A 17,688-nucleotide genomic window follows, 5' to 3' on the forward strand; every position below is an offset into this window, starting at 1 on the left:
TCCGCCTATGTGGCACCACAGCCCCACCTCTTCCCCACCCTTTGTGATGTCACCCCGCCCCCTTGCCCCACTAAGAAAGCCGGCAGAGGTGGCAACCCTAAAGTAAAACAATAAAAACAAACTTAATTGGTTGCCATATGTTTTTACCCAATTACAAACTTGCCCAATGTATATAAATGAGCCCTGTTATGCTTTGTGTGAAGCAGGACATTCTTAGCAGAAAGATAAGAGGCCCTCGCAAAGGGGACATATTTTCAAGTGCTCCAAATCTCTTCTAGCAGCGATGCGGGCTTAACGACCCATGTTTCCTTCCCATCTGCATTAATATAAATCACCGCTAGGTAAACATACGCCCTGTATAGTAGCTAGCCTAGTCGCAACTTACGGTAGCCATATACAGGCTGATTTTAGCTGCTATCGGTCCTTCAGACCAATTCAGCAGCTTATCTGCCCATGTATGGGCACGCACGACAGGCCACCCCAACCGACATCTGGCCTAAAATCGGCCAGATCTCTATTGGGCAGGTTTGATTTTTATGTTGGGTCAGGGACCACATTGACTGCACATTGATGCAGTCCCCAAACTGACAGCTCCTGTACCCTCTGTTTTAATTCAATCGTACCCCGCGAGTGGGCATAATGAATATCAGCTCATTTGCTGACCTTACAGTGTATGGCCACCTTAAGGGGCATATTTATTATGCTGTGTAAAAAAAAAAAAAAAATTCGCCAGGCTTCGCCGTGTAAAAATGGCGTAATTGTTTTACGCGTTTTTTCTTCCACCCGAACTTATGGGAAAATAACGGCGTAATATCCGACATTCAGGTGGCGATCTTTTCCATTTATTTTACACAGCTTTTTACTACGAATTAGTTTTACACAGCATAATAAATACGCCCCTAAGTGTCCATTAATCCTCAGCTGGGGCAGCCTTATTGCCCCACACATATTCTACTCCGGCCATTGTTTCTGTATAAAAGTTTTTTGGTTTTTTTTTATTATCTTTAGCAATATTTCCCCATTTAATAGTTAAGAATTTTAATGAAAGTTGTGGGAATCAATCCCAGATACGGCTATACCACCACATAAAAGAATTTCAAGAAAAATATATATTTTATATAAGAAAACATAACAAAGTTACTGCTTACTTGTACTAGGTTGAGAGTAGTAGTAAAATAAACTGCGTACCAAAGGGAAATGACAGAGTATACCCACACTGCATCTCGCCAAAACTCAGACGCCTGTACGTTCCTCCGTATTACGCACACGTAACTAAGCCCGGCGCTGTCTCTCTGTAGCTGGCAGTGCTGCGCATACATGTGACATCCGCTGTGCGCCGGCCGCCCTGCCTCACTGGGCACGTGACTGGCTAGTCTATATAAGGAAGAGCGCGCCGTCTGTCGGGCTTGTTTCAAAGCAGATTGAAAAGTCGGCGTTAGAAGACAGTCATGGCGTCGACGAGTCGGTTAGTATGTTACCTACCTTTTGGTGCCTTTGCAGTTGTGTTTGTCCTGTCCGTGGGCAGCATGCAGCGGGGGGCTGCTTTGGATAGACTTTCGCTTTCTATTACGCGGGGTGACGACCCTACTGGGGAGCGAATATGAAACTCTCTATACGGCCCCTAAATCAGAACTAATCGTGCCGTACGGTGCAGTTGTTCGGCCGTAGTCCCTGTGAACTTTGTATTAGTCGCTGGGGGAATGGTGGGGATTGTAATGCAGTGAGTTATGGAAGCCAGCGCTGTCAAGTTCGCCTTCATGGCTGGAATCCTTTGTGCCCTGCAGCCTAACTGGGCCAATATTATCCTGCAATGGGGATTGGTGGAACGAGCCATTATTACTATGTTTTCTCAATGGTGATAGGGTTTTGTGGTGGGCCCTTAACTATGGGATTCAGCATAGTCCAGTTATGGGGAGATTTAGGGATAGTACTTATTTGCCCTATTAGCCCAGGTTGAGGGCCACTGAGCAATTTGGACAGGAGACCCTGTTAAACTGACTGCCCCTGGGCTACAGCTGATTGGCTAATGCAGCAATGCCTGTCTGTCCTTTTTATTAACTAAGGGGCTTTTAAAGTCTAGAACAGTGGTCCCCAACCAGTGGCTCGTGAGCAACATGTTGCTCCCCAACCCTTTGGATGTTGCTCCCAGTGGCCTCAAATAAAGTGCTTATTTTTGAATTCTTGGCTTGGGGGCAAGTTTTGGAGGCATAAAAACCAGGTGTACTGCCAAACAGAGTCTCCTATTAGGCTGGCAGTCCATATAGGGGCTGCCAAATAGCCAATAACAGTCCTTATTTGGCACCCCCAGGTACATGTTTCATGCTCGTGTTGCTCCCCAAGTCTTTTTACACTTAAATGTAGCTCACGGGTAAAAAAGGTTGGGGATCCCTGTTCTAGAAGATAACCTAGTACTGTTTTGTGATTCTGTAAACCGGGTGGGTTCTTGTCTCCGCTATAGGGCAATATCCCTGCAATAGTGGCTTTGGCTTCCCCACTGGTTGCTATGTTAGTTGCTATCATTCTATTGACCTGAGTTTCCTGACCTTTTTCTCTGGGGACCAGAGCAAAGTCTAAAAGTTTTGTGACCCAAGTATTATTTATAATATACTTAATTATAATGTGGCTTATTTCATTTTAAGTAGAAGCAACACTGTAAGTCACTCACCTTAAAGCATTGGAATCCACTTTGGTGCCCTGATCTGTAGGGCTTTTGATGTATGCACTTCTCTTCTGGCTTTTAATTACATTTAGCTGCTTCAGTCAGAGCTACGTAGGTGTCTAAATGGTGTGGCATGGCGCTGTCAGGTGTATGTGGCTATGAGGCTGGCTGCAGTCATGTTTGGCATTTGCTTGGCAGGGGGCCTGTAGATGAGTCTTTAATGCTAAAGAAGTTCTGATCTTTCCCTTATATTGACTATTCTGGGGAAAAAATGGACTTTAATAGCTCCGCTTTCTCCCTGGGTTAAAAGGCTAGTAACAGCAGGACCTAAACACGCAGTCAAAACATTTACATATAACGTATGGGCATATTTATCTGAGTGAAAATAAATCTACCCATCACTTATTAACTTTGATAAATATGCCCCTAAAATACTATAAAAGCGCATTATTCCTTGAAAAATTTGCCCCTAGAGTAAGTAGCGGTTTATTGTCATCCCAACAATATACTTAAAAGTATGCAGTGGAACAAAATATCGTCCTCCTGGAGCAAAAAGGTGCAAGAGAATATGGACCTGTAAAACCTTCCTATGGTGAAGTGTCTATTTTCATCCATTTAATAAATGTGTCCCTTAGTGTGAAAACTTGAAGCTTGGGCACCAGTTTTAGAAAGTGATATCTTATTTGAAGATTCATCAATAGATCCCAAGGGTCTTTAAAAAAAAAAAACACTCTCTGAACACAGTGTGCGTTCTAAACATGCTTCAATGGGGTAAGGGAACATAAGTTGTAATTTTGGGAATATTAGTGCAGTAAAGAGGAGGGTGTGCTAGAAGTGTGTGCCACTCTTTATAAAGCTAAAAGTTTAGTGTTTAGGCCAGTTGTAAAGAGATGGGTAAACACTGCTAAATAAATGTTCATAAACCCTTGAATTTCATGGACTGTAATGTTTAACTTTGCTAATGGTTGCATATGTTAAAGAATGACTGACATTGCTGAATTTGACCTCTTAAGGTGGCCATACACGTAACGATCCGCTCGCCTGGCGAGATCGCAGAGCGAGCGGATCTTCTCCCGATATCCCCACCTACGGGTGGGTGATATCGGGGAATTTAGGCTAATTCGGTATGACTGTAAAGGGCGCAGTTGGTTCGGGGACCGCATCAACGAGCCGATGCGGTCCCCGGTCGGACTGAATCTTTTAACCTGCCCGATCAATATTTGCCCAATTTCAGGCCAGATATCGGTTGGGCAGGCCAGTCCAGTCGTTGCTGACCCTACACAGGCCGAAAAGCTGCCGAATCAGTCCAAGGGACTTATCGGCAGCTACAATCGGCCCGTGTATGGGGACCTTTATGGAGTATTTTTGACAGACCTACCTGCTATCCCATTTGATCAGTCTGTCCAATAGAAAATTCTGCCATTGCCTCACATTTACAGGGCATTAGCAGATCTAGAAGTATATTGTATCCCCAGAATGATTGGGACCTGGGGTTTTTCAGCTAAGAGAAATGTCTGTAATTTGGATCACCATACTTATGTTTGCTAAAAACACACTAAACGCTATTAGATTGTTTTGCCACCAATATGCATTCATGCAGCTTAGTTAGTCAAGTTCAAGGTACTGTTGTATTACAGAGAAAAACATTTTTTAAAATGATTTGCTTTAAATGGAGTCTATGGGAGATGTCCTTCCTTTAATTTGGAGCTTTCTGGATAAGGGATCCCATACCTTTAGTTGGATAAAATTCTTCTTGGGTATAGAACTTAATTTCCAAAGAATTGTCAGGTGGGTGAAAATGTTCAGTCCTTGGTCACTTATATGTACATTTCGAATCTTCTTCATTGGTAGTTTTTGATATTTCTGGGTTCCTTTGTAAGCTTCACTGGCACAGGGACTGGTGTGAATGATCTATGTCAGTGCTGTCCAACTGGCGGCCCGCGGGCCCCCCTCTGTGTGGCCCCCCACCTGTCTGGCTGCTTTGATGGCTTACCTTTGAGTAAGCATTAAATGGTATAAGTACTGAGATTAACTGGCCCCCTGCATGGTTCTCACCTCAGATTCAGGCTGTAATCCCTCTGTATTGTTTAAAAATGTAATCCATTGTGTTTTTCACACCTTTTAATCCCTGCATTGTTCACCCCCTGCAGTGTTCACACCTCAGGCTGAGACTGTAATCACTCCCATTGTTCACGTATTCACACCTCAGACATAGGTACTGTAGGCAGAGTATGGCACATGCAGCCAGCATAGGGCAGGTAGAGTATGGCACATACAGCCAGCATAGGGCAGGTAGAGTATGGCACACACAGGCAGCATAGGTCAGGGAGGGTATGGCACACACAGGAAGGGTAGGGCAGGCAGAGTATGGCACACACAGTCAGGGTAGGGCAGGCAGAGTATGGCACACACAGGCAGGGTAGGGCAGGCAGAGTATGGCACACAGAGGCAGCATAGGGAAGGCAGAGTATGGCACACACAGGCAGGGTAGGACAGGCAGAGTATGGCACACAGACAGCATAGGACAGGCAGAGTGCTGCCTGTGTGTGCCATACTCTGCTTGCCCTATGCTGCTTGTGGGAGGTGAACCTGGCAGGGGTTTGTTGTGGGAGTTTGTTAGCAGTTGGAAATAGCCATTAAATGGTCCCTAAGGTGTTTAATTATGTACTGGGGGTTGCTCTGCTATCCACAGGGGAGGAGGAGGCATATGGAATTTAAGGGTATATCTTAATATGACCTAATTCTTTCACATATGAATGATGGTTGATATCCCCACAGTAAGGACCAAGCATTTGGGATTTTGCTGTGCTACCACCATTGTGATAAAATAGGTGTGGTTTCAAAAAGGGGAGTGGTCAAAACTGGCTTCCATTAGCGGCCCTCCACCATGTATGCTAGAGAAATTCCGGCCCTTGGCACTGTAGAAGTTGGACAGCACTGATCTATGTAATTATACAAGTTGTACATTTCAAACAGTACACTGAGGCCTTTTGTATTCTATATGCGGTTGCAGTTATTCTGACTGCATATTTAATCGGATGGAAGTTTTATTGTTGCAGTGCATATACCAACTGTTCAGTATGGTGAACTGATCACACCCATGATATCTTTACTCTTTGGCTGTGTTTAACTCTCAAGCCATAAACCAGCTGAAAAAACTTGTTCCTTTTAATCCCCATGTTTTGTGTGCTTTAGATCGCTTTCGGTTTCTTTTAAACAAATTACTGGTGATTGATAGGTCTCAAGCAGTTTTCTCTAAATGGCACATTTTTATGTATGTCTTTCATTTTTCAGTTTTTGACACCCGGCTATTGGTATGTTTTTCTTACTTGCAATCAGAATGTAAGCTTTAAGACAAGCACTTGCTCTAATGGTATACATAGATGTATTTACTTGTTATAGGCATAATTAAAGGGTCATATTAATGGACTCTACAGTTGAGTAAATTAACTTGCTGTGTACTCCATGTTTAGTCTTCTTGCAGGTAATCCGCATTCCTTTAACTTGCAGCCTAAGTGTAGGGTGATGTTAGCAGCCCCTGCACTTTTTCTCCCCGGCACGCAGCATGCTTACTGCTCAAACCCAGGTTATGGTGCATGCTTTGTTAGGGGTAAATGCATAGAAATCCAACGTGACCCCAGCAGTGTTACTGCACCAATTCTAAACACAAAGGTAGCTTTTGGCTTCAAATGTACTCCTGTTTCTTGGCCTAAATTTAGTTGCCTGCTGTATATAGGCTGACTTTCTCGTTTTAAGTGATTTTCCCATCTAACCGAACAGTGTGTTTCTGTCTGCATTTATTAAGACCAAATGTTACTGCTAACAAATGCTTATGTCCAGTATTAAATAGAATAGGGCTGTTCAGCTGGAGGACTGAGGGCTGTATGTGGCTTTTTCTGAGTTCTTTATAGCCCGTCTGCCCAAGATCTCCAAAGACATCTTTCTATGGCATAACTGCTATAGAATAATTGGCCCAAATCATTTGAAATAAAAAATGTTATCCACAACATGGGAAACATTGTATGGCTTCAGTATACAGCTGCCTGGCTGGAGCCATGTAACACTCACTGCTGCTTGTACAAACTGCACATGTAAGTAAGTAACCTAATTTTTCTTATTTCCAAACAGCATTGATGCACTTCCCAAGGTAACTTGCCCAAACCATCCTGATGCCCTTCTGGTAGAAGATTATAGGGCTGGGGATATGATCTGTTCAGAATGCGGATTGGTAGTGGGTAAGTCTTTGTTATAAAACCCCATTATTAAATGTGTAATCTATTTCTGAGTTCACTGTTAGGGCTTGTGTTAAACATGAATTCTGTTTTTCACTAAATGCAAATCGGTAAACAAACTGGTTTTTTTAGTGTCCTATATATATTTTGCTTAAGTTCATAATAATCCTCATCATTATTACTATGGCTTAGGTATATATAATGCCTTTACGGTTGTGCTCTGTAGCTTTGTAGCTTCAGAGCCAGTTTTTCGTTTTTAAATATTTAGACCTACAGCATTTTGCTGGTGCTCTACATTAAGTGGTCAGATTATGCAGAGAGGAGCCCTTGGCCTGAACATCTAGATATTGGACTGTTTTGCAATCCCACAAACAGGAAAATAACACTTATCCATTCACTCTTTCATGGCCTGAAAAAGGTTGGCTACCCTATTTGCCAGTGCCCTATCATGTGCTGAGAAAGAGCATTGGTAGATTTGTTACTCTGTTTTAACAGAGTGGCTGTATCCCATAGGATGGTCTTCTGAAATCCTACCCTGATGTGATTTGGTCAGTCTCCCCCACACCTGAATTCAGGTTTACACATAAGAAAACTTTGTTAAATTTGTCAACCCCCTATAGTGCTAGTGATATCCATAGTGGCAAATAAATTGCAAACCTAAATCTTTCCCTTAGTGGACTTCAGGCAAAGCTCCTCTTTTGGCAACATATGGCATAGAGTTCTTTTGGTGCTTTAGATTCAGAAAAAAGCCACAAAGCCTCAGTCAGGGCAGTATCTGCAAAGAATTTGTCCTTCCCATGCTTTCCACTTTCCTCCCACATCCCAAAAACTTACTGGCAGGTTATTTGGCTCCTCATTAACCATAGTTTGTTGGAGACATGAGACTGTAACCTTCACTGGGGCAGGGACTGATATTCTGTAGCACAATACAGAGATTATACATATATTCATATGTTGGCACCATGTAAAGGAAAATGCAAAAGGCATAAAAGATAATGAACAGCTGCATATTGCTTTATAATACAGCAGGAATGTTAAAATGAAAATGTCATTCTTTGTGGCTGTATTTGTTTTTCAGGTGATCGAGTTATTGATGTTGGATCTGAATGGAGAACATTTAGCAATGATAAAGCTGCTAAAGATCCTTCTCGAGTTGGAGATGCACAGAATCCTCTTTTAAGCGGGGGAGACCTGACTACAATGATTGGCAAGGTAATCCTTTATAAAAATGAATGATAACACATTTATAAATTTCCAGTAAAGTGGACAATAAAATTAAAAGGGGATATATTAAAGGAACAGTAAAACACTCCCGTTATCCAGAAAGTTCCGAATTACGGAAAGGCCATCTCCCATAGACTATTGTAAGCAAATAATTCTAATTTTTAATTTTTTTTCTTTTTTCTCTAATAATTAAACAGTACCTTGTACTTGATCCCAACAAAGATATAATTAATCCTTATTGGAGGAAAGACAAGCCTTTTGGATTTATTCAATATTTAAATAAATGATTTTTAGCAGACTTAAGTTATGGAGATCCAAATTATGGAAAGATCCCTTATCTGGAAAACCCCAGGTCCCGAGCATTCTGGATAACAGGTCCCATACCTGTAATTAAAATATAATGTACTGTAGTGCTACACTGGTAGTTGTGTTTTTGCTTCTGAAAGCATAATATATAAACAAGCTGCTCTGTAGCCACAAGGCCAGCCATTCCATCTGGTTACAGATTAACTCTGTTTTCTAACATTCACAGTTCTTATTATGTGAACACTATTAGTGTGTGTGTGTGTATCTATGTATATCATGTATTGTTTCAATCTCAGGGGACAGGTGCTGCAAGCTTTGATGAATTTGGAAACAACAAATATCAAAATCGCAGGACTATGAGCAGCTCTGACAGAGCAATGATGAATGCTTTCAAAGAAATAACGAACATGGCAGACAGAATTAACCTTCCTCGCAACATAGTTGTAAGTAGCCATCTTATAAACTTATAAAATGCTAAAGATTCTCATGGATAAAAAGACATTGCTGTTTTTTTTTTTTTGTTTGTTTTTTTTTTAGGATCGGACTAATAATTTATTTAAGCAGGTATATGAGCAAAAAAGTCTAAAAGGGAGGAGCAATGATGCTATAGCTTCTGCATGCCTCTATATTGCCTGCAGACAGGAAGGGGTCCCTAGAACATTTAAAGGTAAATATTGATGTTTTATCTTCATTTAATTTAGGTCCTGTATATTCTTAATGTGGACTGATATCATCTTAGGTTTTTATTTTTGCAAGAACAGTAGCTAGTATGCCCAGAAGATGGGAATGATCATGTTTGCTGGCTTATGGCCTCAGGGCTATCTGCAAAGATGAGATTTGTTGTGTTCTGAGGGTTAGTCAGTGAAGAATGTTTGAACTAATGCTCCCAAGGCAGTATTGGACCTCTTCAATATTTATTTTTTCCCAGAAATCTGTGCAGTATCAAGAATTTCCAAGAAGGAAATTGGCAGATGTTTTAAACTCATCCTGAAAGCTCTTGAGACAAATGTGGATTTGATAACTACTGGAGATTTTATGTCACGGTTCTGCTCAAATCTGGGCCTTACTAAACAGGTTCAGATGGCAGCTACTCACATCGCACGCAAAGCTGTGGAGCTAGACTTGGTTCCAGGGAGAAGTCCAATCTCTGTGGCAGCTGCTGCCATTTACATGGCGTCTCAAGCATCTGCTGAGAAGAGAACACAGAAGGGTAGGTAGCATGGTCTGCTCTGTGGTATGCCCAATAATTGCCAAAGGGATATTGTATTACAATACAGATGCAGTCCTGTACTGGCACGGACTGGGGGCACCCCACCAGAACTAGTTTTGGAATAAGCTGAATTTCTCGTTGTTTTGGCATTGTGCATGTGTGATTCCACATTCGTGTCCTACGGGGTAGATGCCCCAGGGTAATGAACTACAGAACTGCAACTCGCCAATGTATTGCAAAGGGTAATATTTCATGTATGTGAAAGCAGACTATTTTAATGCTATTCATATAAACATGTACCCACTAACTTATTGGTGAGTTATTTTTGCTTTTGCTAATATTTTGAACATTTTTTTTTTTTCTCCCTGCAGAGATTGGTGACATTGCGGGAGTAGCTGATGTGACCATAAGGCAATCTTACAGACTGATATACCCACGAGCACCTGACTTGTTTCCTGCAGACTTCAAGTTTGACACACCAGTTGACAAATTACCTCAACTATAAACTAAGCTCTGATTGGTTCTAACATGTGTGACATATTACATTCTCTTTATTTAATGTGTTGATACTGAGCCATCAGAATAAAATTGGGTTATTTTCTGCTGCATATTTTAACTCTACACATTCCAAACTGGTACTTTGTGTGTATACAGGTGGGTTCACTATTCCAGTAGAGCAAAGTTTTTTTTTTTTTTTTTTTTGTTTTTTTTTCTGAAGTAGCAAATATTTAGAGCCCTGTAAATTGTTTGAAATTTCCTAGAGCACCAGAGTTTTGCTAGCTGGCACTTGATGGGAGTGTGCTAAGGCCAGTTCCCAGGCCACGAGTGAAGGAATGGTGTAGTTCCTTGAGAAAGTTCTTGTTTTGTACGGACTTATCTGCAGCAACCCAGTATTTACTTTTTATTGTAATGTAAAGTTTACAGTGGACTTGTCATTTTGTGTACATTTTTATGAATGTTGAGTAAATTTTCTATTTAATATATGCTTTATTTTAATGCCAAATGGGCTACTGTGACCTTTCTTTTTATTACGATCGCTACTTAATACCACTTACCTGATAGAAATGGTAACTTAAGCAATAGCCGCAGGAAACGGCGGTTGGAATAAATATTGCAGGTGTAAAATATGTTTTGCTTAACTTTGTAATATTTTGTTACAATGCTGAATTGCTAAATCCAATCTTGCTCATATTTGCAGTAGCAGAACCTTTTGCCAGGCTTTGTAGTAAAGGATTTTTGCTTTTCATTGTGTCTGTCTTTCAATTTGCTCATGTCGTTATAGAGTTCTGACCTAAACATCTTGCAAATCCCCTTTCCACTGCATTCTGTATAGGAATGTTTAATCACTGATACCAGTTTGAGAGTTTTCTATTCACAAGCTGTTTTTTCCAGTTTACTATAAATCCAGTTAATATAAATAGGGTATTTATTTAGAAGGTACTGCAACATGTGCTACCGTGCTAACTACTCTGGTGCTGACGCTGTGGCAGTGCCAATCACTTTGAAACCAAGCACTACAGTGCAGCATAAGCCTTCCATGCCTGAGTTGGGAAACAGACCGAGTGCTAGTTATGCACAAAAGCCTTGTGTTTGGATGCACGTGTTCAGTGGTGCAGTTTTGTTAGGATTGGACAATACTTACATTCAAAATCTGCTACAAAAGTAAGTTAAAGGGGAACTAAATCCTAAAAGTGAATACAACTAGAAATGTCAATATTTTACATACTAAATGAACTGTACTAGCCTGAAAGTACAGCATCTGTAATAATAATAATAGTAGTAATGATTCAGGCTTTTAGAGTTGTCAAAGGAGCTTAACATCTTTGATTCTTTCAGCTGATTCTGCAGGGCTGTGTTTAAAATTTTAATGGTAGTTGTGATGGTTTTGTAGCAGCCATGTAATGACGATAACTGGCCTTGTATTGTGACTTGCAGTAAATCAGCAGGAAAGATAGAGAACTACTGGGGCATCTTTGGAGGCACAGATCTTCCCTGTTATAGGGCTGTAGTTGCCTTGGGCTGGTACAGAAGCCTAAAACATCCTTAGTTAAGCTTTCATTTTTTTAAATTACCATGTTTGTGGGTTATTGCTTAAATTATAAAATATTCAGCAGCACTGTACTGTACATATGGGTGCTTAGCTACATACAGACCGACCAATGCAAGCTTTTGTGGGTAGGGTCCCTTGTATACAAGTAGGCCCCTTCCTGTTGATGTTTGTCAGTGTAACCTTGTTACCTAGGCCAGAGCCCCTATCAACCAAAGTAAGAATGCTCTTCTGTGCAATTATTTGACAATTAACATAAACATGATTTTTTTTTTTTGTATTAGCAGTTTTACACTTCTAGTACAGGTATGGGACCCCTTATCCAGAATGCTTGGGACCTGGGGTTTTCTGGATAAGGGACCTCTTACATTAAGTCTACTAAAGAAATTATTTAAACTAATCAAACCCAGTATTTTGGCTCCAATAAGGATAAATTATACCTTAGTTGGGATCAAGTACAATGTACTGTCTTATTATTACAGATTACATTATCACTCCTAGGCAGTGCTTTTAGGATGATATTTACTGGGGAGACCAGTCTCCCCGCAAGCTATCGACTACTATAGGCGGCAAATCTCCTGAAAATTTTTTCCCCCCACAGGGGAATCACGTCAATTGGCTTTTCATAAACCAGCACTTTTGCTGTAATTGAATTTTGTATATAAAATAAATGATGGTGACAAGTGAATGAGAAATTCTGCGAATTACAGTGGACAACTGAACAGTAGTCACATGTTTTTTTATTAGTGGAGGAGCCATAAGTGCAAAGCATTAGCCCCTTGGGTCTGTAACATTTGTGTTCCATTATCAGTTCCTTGCTTGTGTCCTGGGAGAGCCAAGGTCCCTGCCCAGCACATGTAGTTGGTTATATGTAGTTGGCCTTCCCTGCTTTGCGGTTTCAGTATGCTCAGTATCAATCACATTGGCCCATTTAGCTGGGTGAGACCCTTCCATGTTGCTTTGCTTCCCCTGTGTATCTGATACAACAGCCACACATTCTCACTGCCTGCCACAACAAAACTCCACATCTGGCATTGGCCCTAATCTCCCTGTAGTGCCAGTACATTACAGCAAGTAATGCTGCCACATTTGTGCAGTTTTGGCTCCAGTTTTGATTGCATTAACCTTTTCGGTGCAGAATCAAAATGGATAAAATTCTGAATCCGACAATTCACCATCTTAAACTTGCTGAGATTATGTAGACGTCAATGGCAGATGTCCTTTCTCTGGAGGATCCTTCTTTTACTTTGAAACTTTTGAGGGTTTGGATTTTTGATGCTGTTTTTTTTTTTTTTCAATTCAGACTTTTAAGTAAATGTCAGACATGTGGAAGTGAGGGTTTTTTTTTTAAATATAAATAAGTCTTATGGGCTTATTTATTAATTTTTGAGTCTGTAATAAGGGCAGTGACTAATATCCCCAAATTACCATCCCACTGGCTACAATGTAAATCGCCAGCGAGATGGCACTTCGGGGAGATTTGTCGCACAGCAACTAAATCCCTAAATCCAAGTTTGTTTTTCTAAATCAAATGAACTTTTAAAAAAATAAATAAAAAGCTCAATGCTTCCAATTTTCAAGTTTTCAAATGAATAAAATTCAAACTTGACTTTCTCAAATTAAAAATATGGTTTGGCTTTGCCTAGGGCAACTCCTTCTATCAAAACTTGCAAAGTTTTACATTCAAGTTTTTTTGAGGTTTTTTTTTGCACTTAATAAATATCAGACATTTGAACCATACAATGAGTTTTAGTGCTAAAAAAACTCAAGTCATAATAAAAAATAGAGCTGGGCGGTATGACCAAAAATTTATATCACTGTATTTTTCAAAATTATATCGGTGTCACGGTATTTGACGGTATTTTTTTTTTCCTATGCATGATTAGGTGTTAACCCCATTTCCTAATAAATTACAGAATAATTACTGCAGTATTGAAAATCAGAGTCAGGCAAGCGAAGGATCGGCAACAGAAAGTCGAAAGGTAAATCAGGCAGGCTTAGTTTCCCAGGCAAGGCCGCAGACAACATAGCACAGGAGGAGGCGTTTGATAGCTTTAAATACCCCCCACGCATGCGCAGAATCGGCGCATCGCGGACGTGCACGCTTTGACATGTACGTGCGCAACATCCCGCGGACAACGGGACGCGCATGCAAGGAGGTGCGCAAGACCGGCCCGCACGGGTGAGTACCCTGACACCACGGTATTGCGGTATCTGAAAAATAAATATAGTTTAAAAAAAAAAAACCCACTGGTATTCAGTATTAAACGGTATATCGCCCAGCCCTAATAAAAAACACCCCCCCACTCAAATGTTGATGAATCTGCCCCTGAGAGAAACATCAGAAATCGGTATGTATACATGAATAGAAATTAATTGGGAAGCCCATCTTATACGATTGCACAGTGAGGTTGGTGGCCAAAATGCCAGTTCTGCTGGTCTTGCTGTGCAGTGGATGTTTTACACCTGACTCAAACACTTGAAATTAGAATACAATATCATCACCGTAATATAAGTACATGGTGTGACTAGTGATCGTATTATTACCACCAGGCAAAACCAATACAGTAAAAAAAAAAAAAGTTTGTGGAATTGTGTATCTGCCAAAGCTCCCCAAAAAAGGAACTACAAATAGCAGTTGCTGGAGGGCCAGTACATCGCTTAAAGGAACAGTAACATCAAAAAATTAAAGTAATTAAAATATAACTGGTGTTTTTGCAACAGAAAAGCTACTATATAAATAAGCTGCTGTGTAGCCATGGGGGCAGCCATTCAAGCTGGAAAAAAGTAGAAAAGGCACAGGTTACATATAACAGATAAGCTCTGTAGAATACAATGGCAATCCACACAGTTTTTCTCTTATGTAACCTGTGTATTTTCATCTTGAATGGCTGCCCCCATGGCTACACAGCAGTTTACTTATATAAACTATAGTAGTCTTTTTGAGGCAAACACACCAGTTGTAGCAATGCAGGGCAACAGTACATTATATTATTACTTTTATACACTTTCATTTTTTTGTGTTACTGTTCCTTTAATCAGACTATACCAAAAGGATTTCTACTGAGCTCTGTAGGGATCCTGAACCTCACAAGAACAACAATATGTGAGACAAAGCCACCACCGTGCCCCTATTCAGGCCCATTGTGTGTGCAGGCTGAACATAAAGCAGTTCTAGTAAACATGACTTTACAGAGGCTTAGCAGGGACGATGTGGCCATTCTGCTGCGTGAGGTAACAAAGCCATATAAACAGGGTACAGCCCTTGGATCAACATGAGAGCAATGAATAGGGCACAGGGAACTTGTTGTTTAATTAGGAGAGCCACAGTCAATTATCTCTTGCACAAAGCAGCAAAAACAAAAAAATTAAATAAAAATTACTTCAATATTTACCTTCCTGATCTTTCAGATCAATTTTGGGAGTTGGAGAAGCCTGGGCAAACCCCCAGTAATATGAACCCCTCCTTACATGGAAACCTGACTCACAGGCAGGAACTGGGGGGTGGGAAGTGGTCCATTTACAGTGACCGTGTATCTCTGCTTAACCCTTCCACTGCCACAGATCTTAGAATTTGAATAAAGGAAAGTGCCACAGAGTGTACATGCTAGCAGCTCAAGCACCACCAGGCTGGGCATTGGAGCCATTCTTTATTCCCCTTACCCTAGACCAGTGCTGTCCAACTTCCGTGGTGCTGACGGACGGAATTTCTCTATCGTACATGGTGGAGGGCCGCTAGTGGAAGCCAGTTTTGACCATTCCCCCTTTTTAAACTACACCCACTTCAAACCACACCTATTTTATCACAATGGCGGTAGCACAGCAAAATCCCAAATGCTTGGTCCTTACAGCGAGGATATCAACCGTCATTCATATGTGAAAGAATTATATTATGTCATATTAAGTTAAACCCTTAAATCCATATGCCTCCTCCTCCCCTGTGGATAGCACAGAAACCCCCAGCATATAATTACACATCTTAGGCTATTTCCAACTGCTAACAAACCCCTGCCAGGTTCACCTCCCACAGGCAGCATAGGTCAGGCAGAGTATGGCGCACACACAGGCAGCACTCTGTCTGCCCTATGCTGCCTGTGTGTGCGCCATTCTCTGTCTGTCTTATGCTGCCAGTTTGTGCCATACTCTTTCTGCCCTACCCTGCCTGTGTGTGCCACACTCTGCCTGTCCTATGATGCCTGTGTGTGCCATACTCTGCCTGCCCTACCCGTTTTTGCCATGCCCTCCCTATGCTATGTACCATAATCTGCCTACTCTATGCTCCCTGTGTGTGCCATACACACAGGCAGCATAGTCCAGGCAGTACCTACAATGTCTAAGGTGTGAACAGGTGAACAATGTGGGTGATTACAGCCTGAGCCTGAGGTGTGAACACTGCAGGATGTTAACAATGCAGGGATTAAAAGGTGTGAACAACACAGGGGATTACATGTTTAAACAATACAGCCTGATTACAGCCTGAATCAGACGTGCGAACCATGCAGGGGGCCAGTTTATCTCAGTACTGATACCATTTAAAGCTTACACAAAGGTAAACCATCAAAGCAGCCAGAAAGGTGGGGGGCCACACAGAGGGGGGTCGAGGGCCGCCAGTTGGACAGCACTGCCCTAGACCACCAGCAAAAGGGAAAATGCCTGACCTCGTGGCCCACAATCTCCCCATGTCATCCAGACAAGCAAATACATAAAAACCTCACAAAGGTGGGGCTCCCGTCTGGATTGTGTAGCTCTGCTGCCTCCCCTACCTGAATGCGCACTCAGGTAACAGGCTTACACTATGCAGTATAAATAAAAGGTGTAAACCGTTTGGGGAGGTGCTCACAAACCCCCCCCCCCCCCCCCTTTTTTTATACCCTAATAATGTTTCATTGCGTGTAAGCAGCATAAAGACAATCCACACTATTCCTCTGCATAGAGAGCTACTGCTGGATTGTTTGTATCTGTGACACTTCCATAGCCCAGTGAGACCCACTTTGGATTTGGCTGAATGTGTCAAACTATATGGTTTCCTGGGGTCTTTCTACTCTTTGGGCAATGGTGGGCCTTGCATCTTAAAGGATGCTTTTTTTGTGGGTGTAACTTTAAAAATTCATGCCCAAAATTAATCTACATTAATCAGAAATCTCCATAAAGCTATATACATTTGGGAGACACGGGACATTCCCAATCAGTTGTATTTTTGAGCAAGTAATAAATTGTTTCTGATGAATTGCTATTATGAGAAATGACATTTTCAAAAATTGTTTTTTTTAGGCATTTAGTGCCGTATCTTTTGAGAAGTAAAATTACACAAACATTTAGGTAAATAAACAATATATAAAGTACCCCCAATCCAATTAAACACATACAGTTTCAGTAAAAGTCCTGTGAAGGTTCATCTTGCCTTTTAACTTGACCTCCCCTACCTCAACCTTTTCTCTATGTGTGATCTGCACAGAAGCCCTGGCTTAGTGTCCGAGACACAGTGGTGAGGTTTCCCCTTGCAACTATTGTAGCTGTGTGTTGCACAAACACTCTTCAGGGATTGCAGCCATAAATAGGGGTATGTGATAGAAGAGGTAAATGCATAGCACAGATTCTTTGCAAAGCAGAGGGACTTCAAAGTCCCAGAATTCATTGTTTCACAAAAGAACAAGATGAGGGAGGTGTTGGGTACACTGGGAAACAGTTCTTACAAGTGTTGCGGTTTCCTTCTATGGAATCAGGTATGGTTGTGCAACAAATTCAGCAAGAAGTGCAGCTAGCGCTTGTGCACATTCTCTACATAATCTCAACTGAATTAGCTGAAAAGGGGGGCATATCTAGATACTGTAGCTTTGCTATTAAAGGAGAAGGAAGGGCACAATCACTGGGGGTGGAAATGTTAGGCAGCCCCCAGTGACTGTAATCACTTACCTGATACCCCAGGTTGGTGCTCGTTAGGAGAAAACTGCTACAGCCCAGGGTAGCTGGGTGGGAGCAATCCTGTCCCTGTCATGGCGCTACTTGCACA

The 17,688-nt window shown here is 41.5% G+C and overlaps 1 protein-coding gene across 1 annotated transcript; it reads left to right on the forward strand.

Annotated features, from left to right (window-relative positions):
* Positions 1-1,421: 1,421 nt before the first annotated feature.
* Positions 1,422-10,875, forward strand: gtf2b (general transcription factor 2B). The gene is given in 7 exon segments (NM_001016277.2): positions 1,422-1,465; positions 6,788-6,894; positions 7,970-8,103; positions 8,718-8,864; positions 8,959-9,088; positions 9,350-9,631; positions 10,003-10,875. Coding segments are annotated over 7 exon segments (951 nt in total). The 5' UTR covers positions 1,422-1,448; the 3' UTR covers positions 10,137-10,875.
* Positions 10,876-17,688: the final 6,813 nt, after the last annotated feature.

Source organism: Xenopus tropicalis, chromosome 4, assembly GCF_000004195.4.
Source record: "Xenopus tropicalis strain Nigerian chromosome 4, UCB_Xtro_10.0, whole genome shotgun sequence".
Classification (NCBI taxonomy): domain Eukaryota; kingdom Metazoa; phylum Chordata; class Amphibia; order Anura; family Pipidae; genus Xenopus; species Xenopus tropicalis.